This window comes from Pipistrellus hanaki (genome assembly GCF_964339955.1).
Source record: "Pipistrellus hanaki genome assembly, chromosome: 13".
Classification (NCBI taxonomy): domain Eukaryota; kingdom Metazoa; phylum Chordata; class Mammalia; order Chiroptera; family Vespertilionidae; genus Pipistrellus; species Pipistrellus hanaki.
In genome coordinates this window covers 37040072-37052899 of record NC_140515.1, presented here as the reverse complement: position 1 = coordinate 37052899, position 12828 = coordinate 37040072, and the positions used below count along the sequence as shown (strand labels likewise).

The following is a 12828-nucleotide window of genomic DNA, read 5'->3' as shown; positions in this document are numbered from 1 at the left end:
GGGCCTTCAGAAGGAGCAGAGTCCTGCCAACTTTGATTTCAGTTTTCACCCTCTAGAACTATGATGCCAATTTCTTTAGTTTTAAGCCACCAAGTTTGAGATAAATTGAAGTAGTAGACAATGAAAAATAAAACCGAATTGCCCATTGATTGGGAAAAGATGCAATGATGGCCTCAGTGATGATGGATTTTAAGGAAATCCCTACCATCCCATTTCCTGCCCTGATACATCTGGGCAATACCACTTCATCTGGTAGACATCAGACTTGTTCAAGGTGAAAACTATGCCAGAAGAGCCTTCTCTTCGTGCTATTCTCCCATCTTTTGGTCTCCTTGCTCCCACCGCTGACCCAAATACCCACACTCCTGTCTGAGCATAGAGCAACCGCTGAGAACTTTGGCCTCTTGTATGTCTTATCCATAAAAGGAAGCCTTAAAATATTTTAAAGAGCAAAAAAAGAAAACCCCTTCAAGGACTATGCTCTGTCTTTTGCTATTTCCTCTGCCTAGGATTACTCACATCTTTTCCCATTAATTGGCAAACTTTATTCATTCTTCAAGATCCACATTTTCACATTAGAAATTGGGAATAGCTGCTGGGATAGAGGTGGGGAACCTTTTTTCTACCAATAGCCATTTGGATATTTATAACATCCTTCATGGGCCATACAAAATTATCAATTTAAAAAATAGCCTGCTATATCTGTTCAAACATTTAATGAACTTACCATAATGCCTTGGCAGGGCCAGACCAAATGATTTAGTGGGCATTATATGGCCTGAGGGCCAGATGTCCCACACCCCTGGAGAAGGCAAGTGAAGTTGCCCGTGGGACTGAGAAGAACTTTTCTTTTGCTTCTCACACTGTGTCCTCCTCTTCTTATTCTATCTGGTCCCTTATAGTAGCAGCTGCAGCAGCAGCAGCAGCAGGGCCTGGAAACTTGTTTCTCAAACCCCACCCCACCTACTGAGTCAGAATCTGCATTTTAACAAAATCCCTAGGTGATCTGCATGTACATTACAGTTGAGAAGCACTGAGCTAGAAAGAGAGAACTGTTTGCAGACAATTTTAGTTCAATATGATCAGATTTAAAAGATTTATAGTAAAGGAATTTTAAATGAATCTGTTCTGTTGAGTTAGACTTTTATTAATGGGTAAATGTGTAGGAAGCAAGAAAGGTACAATACTGAAACTTTCCCAGACATTCAGGGGAGAGGATATAAAACATGAGTATGTGTGGATATAAATTTTATGCAAAGTCAGTTCAATTCTCACTCCCTAGTGGAGACCCACAAAAGAACCATCCTCGGGAGAATGATTCAGAATGACAGGAGCATTGGGTAATCCACTAGTTTGGGCTTCCTGTCTTAAGCTTTCTATTAAGCAGGGTTCTAATTACTTCAAGTCTAATTACAGGCTTTTACCCTTCCTCTGACTTCATTAGCAAGGGACGTAGTGGAGGAAAGGAGAGTTTCTGAGACGGATTTAAGGACTGCTATGCCTTAATTATCCACCTTTGCCCCATCATCACCACAAATGACCTAGCTCAGTTATTAATCAGAAGCCACCATTCTCCTCCCAACCTCGCAGTCATACCATGTAGCATTCAGGAGAAGGAGGAAAAGAGTTGCATCTCCAAGCAACCTAATGTCCAGGGTAGAGCATTTTGTCAGGTCAAGGGCACATGAGATCTGAATGAGATGGATGAGGCAGGCTTTACAGGTGCTTCTTCCTAGTGTCATTGTCTAAACCTTGCTTTGAAAATGCTGGTAAGTGTTGCAGACTGGCCAAGACATAGAATTGCTCAGCCTGCAATAGTTAGGGATGTTGTCTGAGAGTCAAGAGGCCTGGATTTAACTCATTGCTCCCCCACTTTGTAATGATGTGCACCTAAGCAAGTGGCTTCGAGGTTTAGGTGATTAGCAGGAAAATGGAAAAACACTGGTACTTTCCCATCAGGGGTTTGTGTGAGGATGAAATGAGATCATTGCAAAGTCTCAGCATAGGGTTTTGCAGTGTGTAAGGGGAATTCTTCTGCCTGGAATACTTTTCTGGACGTCTTTCCATGATGGATGCTCGCACTTTATTCTGGTTTCTCCTTAGAAAGGGCTTCCCTGACGTTCCTATCCAAATTAGCACCCACCCCCTGCCCTTCACTCTCTTCTTTATCCCAGCTGGTTTTCCTTCAGAGGCCTATTATTATCTGTTATTATATTATTTAGGAATAGGTAAGCTCCATGAGAGTAGGGCTTTGCCAACACTGTTCATGGTTGAGGCAGCACTACTTGAAGAGTGTCTAGCATATCCCAAGTGCCCAATAAAAGAATGAATAAACATATACATATGTATTTGAATGAATGGATATATATATATTAGCTTTTCATTATTATTGTCTGCAGTAAATGCATCATTCATTGAATGAATGAATGAATGACTGGATGGATGAATGAATTCATATAGGTTATTTCCCTCTGAATGTTAACCTGAACTGCTAGGTGAGCCACAGGTCTCTAATGAGGGAAGAATGAGGTCAGGGGTATTTCAGATAAACACTCACAAGTGGGATATCTCTTTGCTGGTGGATGTCACCGGGCTTCCTGAGCTGGGAGGGAGAGATTTTTTAGATATCGGAACCAATTTACCAACTTGCGGGAAGGTTGCTTCTGTCTTGACCTCTCTGAGCAGTTTTACAGTGATAGCATTTAGGTAGAATTGCTGCTTCACTTTTTTTTTCAATCTGCAACGGCTTGTGGAAATTGAACACAGTGTGGTAGGCAGTGTGGCATAATGGGGAGGCAGGTAGTATTGAAAGCAGACCAACTTAGGTTTGAATGCTAGCTCTACAACTTTCTGTCGGCACAATCTCAGATGAATTAGTTGAGCTCTCAAAGCCTAATTCTTGATCTATCAAGTAGAGCTTCACTAAACACAACACCATAACCACAGCAAGGTCCCTGAATACCAGCTTTCCTCCCTTCCACTGACCGCTTATGAGAAAGTAAGTCGGAAGACTTGGGAGATTTGTAAAGGCATACGGACATTTTTTTAAATACATGAAATGGAAGCCCAATGGTAGTACAGTTTAGGAGTAAGGGAGGAAGAGCTTAGTATTCTGAATTTGAATCCAAATACTTATTGTTGCATCTTGGCTCTGCCATGTAAGGAGATGTATAATCTTGGCCTGCTGGTGGTGATGATGACATTGATAGCACCAAGATCACAAATGGCTGGCACATGACCAGCTCTTAGTAAATGTTAGCTAGGAAAAGGACCTATTATCACAAAGGGACCATCAATTATATTGTTCTAATTGGGACACTTCTGAAAATGAAAGGGGACAGTGCTAATAATTAAACCACGACAATAGGTAAAAACTGGGATGGCCTAGCCCTAGGTGAATGGAGTCCTGGTTTACCCTACAGTCGTTCCCAGGATACTCAACATGGAAGAATGAATCCCCTCCTTGGAAGTACTGAGCAGAGGACCAGAGCATCAAAGAGCTGACCCTGGCTAAGCTCAGCACTGCCTTTTTCTTCCTCCCCAATCCAAGCTGTTCTGATTCCACTGGAATCCCACAGCAAACTGACTGTAATTCTAGCTCTTCCTGGTTTGAATCTCATTGAAGAGAGAGAGGTTTGAAGAATTTCTGCTCCTCTGTTCCTGATAACTTGCTTGGGAATGTGTGCAGACCTCGGGCTCCTGGAGGCAGAAGCCAAGGAAGAGTGGGTGAAGCATATAAAGAGCTCACTCGGGGTCTCAGCCGACCTGCCCTGGTGCACAGAGGTGCCCCAAAGGTTCACATTCCACCCAAAACATAGTGAATGAATTCACACCTGACCTCATTTTGTCCTTAAATCTGAAACCAAGACTCCTGGGAGTGATTGTGTAACCCAAGCAGTTATTGTTTTGTTTTTGTTTTTTCTCCCCTGAACTTTATTAATAAAAATATTATCTTTCCCTAAGTAGGTTTGAATTGGAGATTCTAAGCTTTGGGGGGATGTCCATGCAGTTTTATGGATGCTTTCTTAACCTTTTCCTTATTAATGTTCCCAGCCCGCTGGGGTCTCCTTTATAATCAAAAACAGTATTAAAAACAATCAGCGTCAGACTACCCACGCAAAGCCTTCTCCCTGGGGACGGTGCAGTGGGACGCAAGCTTTATCTGCAGCATCTGCAAAATGCTCTCAAACACCTAACAGAGCGCAGTTCCACAAATACCTCAGCCAAAGCATTTCCCGTAAATTAGGATCCTTTGCATGTTTTGAAGTTCTTCATATGTTTAAGAATCGATACAATACTTAAGTGTCATGCTCCTCCACCTGAATATGAGTTCCGTGAAATCAACAGGCAGGTTTTATTATGTTTTTACCAGTATTTACTAGTACTGTAGAAATATGTCCTCCTACTCCTGTGGTCTATGAAGAAATGGGCTAAGAGCTGGTATCATATTTTTCTCTCCCTTCTTTTGGGTGAGAAGACATAGTTTAGTCTTATGAGACATTGGATACTCAGAAATGTTTATGATAATCAGCAACTAAATTTCATAAGTAGCCTAAACTAAACAAACAAACAAATTTTGCAAGTTCTAAAATAATTAAAATAACTTTATAAATAGTTCAAAATGTTATTTTGGTAAATAAAAATAATTGGTAGAGAATTAAATTGGGAGCCACAGTGTTATTTGGTGAATTGACTTTTTGGTGAGTTGGCATATTGAGGATTCAGTTCTTGGTGCTATAGTGTCTTATGCTTTAGGGCTAAGACAAGTACAGAGTATTTTTGTATAAGACACTCAAGTATGCTAACAAAGTAGTTATAACAAGACAATGTTTGTAGGAAAAGGAAAGGGCTAAATTATGGGGAGGGCATGTGTAAACACCATGGAGACAGGGTGCAGAGTGGATTTTATCAGTTAGTCCTTCTGAGTAGGTGACAGGGATTGTAATGAAAGCCTGTTGGGATCTTTGATAGAGATCCTGAGAGCTGCTTTTAAACCCAAGTGGCACCCAGCTCAGTGACTGAGCATCAACCTATGAACTAGGAGGTCACGGTTTGCTTCCTGGTCAGGGCACATGCCCAGGTTGCAGTTTCAATCCCTAGTATAGGTCATCTAGGAGGTAGCAAATCAATGATTGTCTCTCATCATTGTCCCTTCCTCTCTGAAATCAATAAAAACTAATTAAAAAAACAAAACCAAGTGGCATATGTGGCTCCTTGTATGGGTAGACAGGTCCAGAGCGGTGGGCTGAACTGTGGGCCAATTGCCCTGAACCATCCTGGTTTAAAAGGTTGGGACCACAAGAAACATCAAGAGTTGCTCAGAGGGAAGGTAGGGGAGAGGAGGGTAAGGAGGAGAGATCAACCAAAGGACTTATATGCATGCATATAAGCCTAACCAATAGACACAGACAACAGAAGGGTAAAGGGTAAGGGCATGAGTGTGTGTGTGTGTGTGGGGGGGGGTTGGGAAGGTAATGGGGGGAAGAAGACACATATATAATACTTTAATCAATTAAGAAATTAAAATGGAAAAAAAAGAGTTGCTTTTCAGTAGTGACATATCAGTCCTTGCAAATTCTCACCCAGGTCCAGATCTCTTAATCATAAGGAGTTAGGAGAGATATCATATTACTGTGAATGTATATGGAATGTATATGGAACAGAATGTATATGGAACAGTTAAACACAGGTCCATTTTAATTACCATGAAATAGATCTTTTAAAAACAATCTTTGAGATTAAGTAGACATAAAGAGTGGCTTTCCAGGGGAGGGTTTTTTAGGGAGGAGATACAGTCTGCGGCTGAATGACGTGCTACCTCATCGATGAGAAGAGCAGGGGATGGAGTGAGGTTGGGAACAGGGAGCATTCTAAAAAGGGATGAGAATGCAGGGGTGATGCTTATTTTCAGAGACAAGGGGAAAGGAAAGAGATAAAGGAGAATCATTGACTATTGAACTGTTAATACTTAGAGATTAATCAAAACAAAAGTTCGCTCTATGAATGAGGTCACTATATCAGAGAGGTTAAGCACACTGCCCAAGATCCCACAGGGAGTTGGTGGCAGATCCAGGACCGAGGACTCAAGACTTCAATTCAGGACGTTGTAAATGAGATTTAAAGGTACAAATGGAAGACCCCAGAGAAAGCAGAGGAATTTTCCTAGGATCTGAGTTTTAAGAAGATTTCTTGTCTGACCAAGGTATCAGAGAGAGAAAAAAACAAGAATCAATTTTGTTCTCCTTGGAGAACTAAGGGCTTGCTTACTCACAATCATTCTATGTGAATCCCACCCACCAGTGGACAGAACAGCAGTCAGCATGGGAAGCAGTACTCTTTCCTAGGATTTCCCAGCCAGTTCCCGGGAGCTGAGAAGATGGTATTGACTTGTAACATCATTTATCACTCATGGAGCTTCTACTTACACTGATTCTGCAAAATTAAGAAAAGCTTTCCCTGTGAGAAGCAGAGGTAAATGATTTGCCAGCATAACGTGTAAAATTGACTTCGCAGGGCCATCAATTTTATGCCATGAAGATATTAGATGTTATGCAACAAAATGCCAATCCGAGGACTCGAAGTGTGGGAATGACATAGAGTTTGGATAACACCCTCTTCAATGTCATACCCCAATGTCCTCTAATTGGGTTCACTCCAATTGGAGACCAAATTTCTATTGATTCTGACAGCTTGTGTTCTGCCCATCCTTCAAGAGGCCATTGTGGCTGATGCAACCCTAACACTTACCTGTGTCAGGAAAGGAACCCCCCCAGTCTGGATAATACATTTATCAGCTACATTTAGTGGATGAGAGAGCAAACTCTGGAAATCTAGATCTTTGCCAAGAACATGAGCTCAAAGCCATGCACACAGCACTTTGTGGGACTATAAACTTTATGAAACTTGTTTTTTCTGCTCTCCAGATGTTCTCTTTGTCCTCCTTAATTTCTCCAGACAATTGGCCCAACTATTAGTTCTTTCACAATGAAAACTAATGATACAGTGTCCAATATTCATTAGCATTCCTCTCCCCAAGGCTCAGGGGTAATGGTTCCCAAAGTGTGGACCCCAACCCATAGCATCCCCATCATTTAGAAATACAAATATCGGGTCTCTTGCTAAATCATCTGAATCAAGAACTCTGGGGGAGGGGCCCAGCACTCCGTGTGTTAATAGGTCTCTAGGAAATTCTGATGCAGTTCAAATCAGAGAACAGTTTCACTGAGGGAATCTGGTACATGATCTCTCTCAGGAATGAGGGTCAGAGACCCCAGACAGTCTAAAATTACTTCAAAAAGTCACAGATTTCCTGCTCTATGGGGATGCGCCCACAACCAACGTACATGCCCTTGACCGGAATCAAACCTGGGACTCTTCAATCCACAGGCCAATGCTCTAGCCACTGAGCCAAACCGGTTAGGGCATTATTACTTACTTTTTTCAGACTCATTGGCCACTGTATCGGTACATGAAGGAGTAGAAAAACACTGGGATGAATAAAGCAGTTAATAAGCAGTGAGAGAAAAATAATGAAGGCATTGTATTAAAGAAGATCAGCTTGCTGTCCTACTTGGTGAGGGGCCATGTGTCTCCTTGACATGCCCTCTGTTGGGGGCAGCAGGCTTAGCTCCTGGTCTCCTTTTAGCCAACAGAAATCCAAGGATTTCTCCATGCTCAGCCAGAAGGAGACACAGATTTCCAAGCACCCTGCATCCCTGTGATTTGCCCCCCTCAGCCATCTGCCGAGAACACGCAGTTCTGCCTCAAGTGCTCTTGGGGGACGTGAACCTTCCTTTGGCATAATTGCTCAGTGCTAAGTCACTTGCTGTGCTGGTACCAACTTCATGGTCAGTGCCAATTGCTAGCATGCCTGGGGCTGCTATTTTCCTTTCCTAAAGGCCACGAGTCCTGCTGTTTCACATGGCAGAGTGAGAATGTGTCAATCGCAGATGGACAGAGCAAGGACCTGTAGACAGCTTTGAGGAAACAGGCTTTGAATGTGTGGCTGCCTGCCTGGGTTTTGGGAAGTCACGTTCCCTCTCCTTTTCAGCATCAGTTGTGGCCAGGTAGGAATTAGAACACTTGCCCCTGAGTTGAAACCATTTTTACTTAAAAATAGTCTGAGAAAAATCAATCAATCTCTCTCTCTCTCTCTCTCTCTCTCTCTCTCTCTCTCTCTCTCACACACACACACACACACACACACACACACACACACACACGTGCACTGAATCCTTTGATTAAATAAAGTACTCAACAAGTTTGAGGTGAAATAAGTTCAGTTTTACTAATTGCCCAGGACATGAGTGTTCTGTCATAACATGTTCATGCTTTTTATTGCCACCTTCACTCCTTAACAACCATGTTGGTCCCTATGAGTGTCAATTTCCCCACCATTTCCTTGATTCTTACCACCTAATAACAGTTTCCATATCCCAAGTGCTCTCTCTGTGCCGGGGACTCTGGTAAGCACCTTATATGTATGTTGTTGATCTTCACAATAGTTTTTAAGACTAGCATTATTATTATCTCCATTTTGCAAAGGGGGAAACTGAGGCTTAAATAGCTGCAGGAATATGCTCTGGACTTACAACTTGAGAGCAGCGGAGCTGAGATTTAATGCTAGACCATTAGACGTCCTATCCTGTATACTTGGGCATTACAGGACAGTGCCTGATGTCTGACCACACCATTCCTAGGGTTGTTCAACAGCTCCTGCATCCAGTCATCTCCTGCCTAACTAAGCAGTACAAGGAATTAAATGCTTATTGAAAAAAACTAATAAATGAATGAATGAACATTACCATGTTAAAAAAAAATTTCAAAGTTAACTAATCAATACATTTGACTTGACAGTTAGGATATGTAAAACATGGTGTTCCATTAGACCAGTTGTTGGCAAACTGCGTGGTTTGCCACTCTGTTGACTAATGAGTTTGCCGACCACTGCATTAGACACAAAGAAGTGCTGACTGTGTCCTTAGCCTTAAGAAATTTGTAGTCTAGGTATGGGGACCAGATAAATATGTCTAAAAATAAGTGTTAATTATGAGAGAAATTATTTACCAAACTGATAAAAAGTATATTCTCAATGCAATCCAGAATGAGTTGCTAAATGAATGAAATGAAGATAGGTTACAGGATCCTGAACTTTGGCCTGGGAAAGGGGATCCATAACTTCCCCACCTGCTTGGACTGTGTTCCTCTATCTTCTCACTGGATGCATTTTCCTCTCCTTTCAAGTTTCACTATACATACCACTTCCCATCAGAAGTCTTCCAGGACCTCCTCTCCACCTGATGCAATTCTCTTAATATTTGGTCTCCCATTCTATTTGTCTCCTTAGCAAGAATTATAATGGTTGTAGTTTAATTGCTGGTGTAATTATTTGCTTCCCTCTTTATCCCCAACTAGACCCTGAGCTGCTGGAGGGCAGGGACAGTATTTTTTGGCTCACCACTATATACTGGCACCAAGCACAATGCCTGGCACAAAATAGAGGGTCAAGGACCTGATGAGCTTTGTGAGAGACTAAAGATGTAAGTATGAGGGTCACTTGCATAGACAAAATGATCAAAGCTTTGGGTGAAAAAGATCATTTATTCATAGGGCGCTTAACTGGATCTACATCTAGTTCTTGATATAGGATTTTACTTTTATGCATAAGGGATGCGCATCATCTAAGGAAAATCTTGGAAAGGCTCACTTATGTTTCTAAAAGATGCCATTTTAATCACCTCTTAAATTTATTTGTACATTATAGAAGTCCATTTTAAACTCATTCATTTACTCATTTATTCATTCAATGCCTACCTTTTGGATGCTGTACCTGGCAGGACCCTAGAACTATCTGCCATCAATTCTTTTCCAAAGTCACAAGAGAGTTTATATTTATGAAATATATGCCATGTTCTCTGTCTGCCTCCCCTCAGCTATACTTCCACACTGGGCCTTTGCCTTTCATTAAAGGAATAAGAAAGAATCCTATGAAAGTAATCACTATATTTGCTAGAAATGGGTAACTGAGGACATGTCTGTCTTGTCACTCAGTGTTCACCTGGGAGACGTTTCTCTTTAGTGATAAGTGGCACGAGGCATCATAAAAAACAATTAAAGAAACCAGCATGCATATGTGCCCTCTCTCTACCAGGCTGATTCTTATTTCCACATGGAACTGAGGCTGGTTTTGTGGAGTTAGAGGCTCAGATAATTTGGAATCCTTCTGTGAGAAAAAAGTACAAAACTACAAATAAAAATGTAACCCAGAGCCTTGAAGAAATTCACAGGAGAAAGGGGCTCTGAAGTTCAGCTTCACTGGTTTCACAGTAAATCAGCATCTGACCTTGGTTCAGTGAAACTGGTGTTCTCCGCCCCTTTTCCTGCCACGGTTGTTCTGACCTCTCTTCCTTGTTTATCTTGCTTTCTTCTCAACCCCTGAACTTTGTTTTTTTTAGCATTTGATCTCACAATAATTCCTTTGATTCTAGCCAGCAGAAAGCTCTCCCTGTGGCTTAAGGAGCATCATAAGTTGCTCTATTTGAGATGCATAAAGAATGTCTTCTCCAATCGGAGTGTCTGATACTTGGGCCCTGGGACTATTTCTCCATTTAGAGCTTCCCTGAGCACCTAAAGTTCTGGATACAGTAGGAAGGGAAGGAAACATGGAAGGGTGTTATAGAAGCAAAATGATGGGATTTGGAGGGAGGTCAACTTGGTTCAAGTTCTAGCTCTGCCACTTTGTAGTGTGGTGCTTAAGCCGAACCTCTCTGCGTCTTGGTGTTCTCAGTGACAAATATATACACTAGTGGTTTTTACTTCATATCAGTGTTGTGAAGGTTAAGTAAAAGCATTTATTTATTCACCAAATATCTATTTAGCCCCTATCCTGGGCTATTTTGGGCACAAGAGGCTTGGAATACATGCAAATGCACCGCATTCCTTGTGTGTATAGGTTCTCACAGTTGAATTGGGAGATGGAAATCTACAATGTATCAGGATACAGCTAACACAGACACACAACCAGAGCAGAGTAGGTGCTCAATAAAAAGTTGTTAAATAAATGAAGGAATTCAGAAAAAAAATGATTAATTTTGCAAAATAGGTAACTTTTCACATATTTGTAGCACCATCCTTATGTAAATATAATGGATATGACAGTGCATGGGAAATCATAAAATGTTGCATGTAAAAGAAAATAAAACCAAGAGAAAAACAAGCATGAACTGAATGTTAGCAAATGGGAGGAAGAGAGACCATTGACTGACCTGGCCAAGCGTGCACTCCATGCCTCCAAGGAAGTCAGCTTCCTTCAGCCCATTGTGGTTGCTGCTGATGTCATGGACCTCAAACCGCAGGCGCTGCACCTCTTCAAAGTAAAAGTCCACAGTAAACAGTTTTGAATACACTGGGTTTATGCAGGTGCGAATCACCTCTGTTCTGTCAACCTGCAAGGAGAGAGGGAGAGAAAACCCATCAGGGATTAGGGCTTTTTATTGTTAACCTTTAGGCCAATTAATCTTATGGTGCTTCACCTTTTTGCAAACCATAAATGCCCATGGCAAGTGGTTCATAAATCTTCAAGGAAAGACCCTCAGAGAATGAGCCATGTTTCAAGGAGGAAAATCTTATTAGACAGGATAATCTGAGGCTTTGTATTTAAAGATTTAGTGCTGTTAGGTAATATCGCAGCAAGATGGATCAATTATTAATAACTGCCTGGAGCCTTAGGATGACAGAGTCTGAGGGCACCTGTGGGCTCACGAGGAGAAAAATCGGTCATAGATTAGTGATGTCTGGTGGCACAGTAATGGTAAATAACTGTGTAGGTGCCTATTTTAGCCAATCTTACTCTACATAGGATATGTAACCCATAATTCCCAGCATAAAAACGCCAGGAGAATGGATATGAAGGTAACTGCCTTGGTCTTGAGTATGCCTTACTTTGTGGTTATCATGTTTAGTCAGTCATTTCAATTCTCTAGGCTTCAGTTGCCTTATCAATAAAATGAGAATTAGAGGATGAAAAGCCACATTTGCACATTCATAAAGGGCACTCATTCTCCAGTTTCCAATCTCTTCTCTTTCCATGAATTTCCCTGCCTGGCCTCTGGACACATCTTTGCAACATCTGATCCATATTTGTAGAATAATGAGCCATACAATAAGATATTTAATTATATTCATATGGTGTCTTTTGATAGAGAATTTCAAAATGATCCCTAAGAAGTAATTTATAGGTGGGTCTGACATCCTTATGACACAGACAAGGAACCTTCTCTCCTGTGGGTGGAAGAATAGAGTCAAAGGCAGGCTTAGAGTCCATCCAATTCTAGTCTATTTCCCACTGCTTTAACCACCCCAAATGGCACAAATGGCTGATTTGCACTGACCCTTCTGCTTTTCTTCTCACTTCTTCATTTTCAAATGATGATCCCACATGGGTATAAAGTTCACAGTGGCATCGAGCCAGGCAGCTCAGACAGACTATGCAAGGCAAGCTCCCAGCATGCAATACTGAATGAAGAGGTGTTTTTTTTTTGTTTGTTTGTTTTTTTTAAGAAAATGACTGATTGGGAAGAAATTTGGAAATACACATTTGCATTACCAAGGTAGGTAAGTTCCAAAGATAATCTCAGGGCCAGTAAAAATCATAACAGCACATAGGTGCTCAGGAAAAGAAGGAGAATGGTGATAGAAGACATGCTCTCAAAACTAAATGCTTATTTGAAAGATGTCTCAAGCCCTTCTTCATCCCCAGCCATTATGGGAGATGATGATCTTTTCTGGATACAGAAGCCAGGTTTAATCTGAGCAACAGAGCCCAAGGTA

At 41.5% G+C, this 12828-nt stretch overlaps 1 protein-coding gene across 6 annotated transcripts in view; it reads right to left on the bottom strand.

Annotated features, from left to right (window-relative positions):
- CPNE4 (copine 4) overlaps nt 1-12828 on the bottom strand; it is a 335819-nt gene that overhangs the window by 96377 nt on the left and 226614 nt on the right. For all 6 annotated transcript variants that reach the window (XM_084902133.1, XM_084902134.1, XM_084902136.1 and 3 more), the window contains one exon: nt 11265-11444. In XM_084902133.1, coding sequence (XP_084758259.1) covers nt 11265-11444 — 180 coding nt within the window. The remainder of the gene's footprint in view (nt 1-11264; nt 11445-12828) is intronic.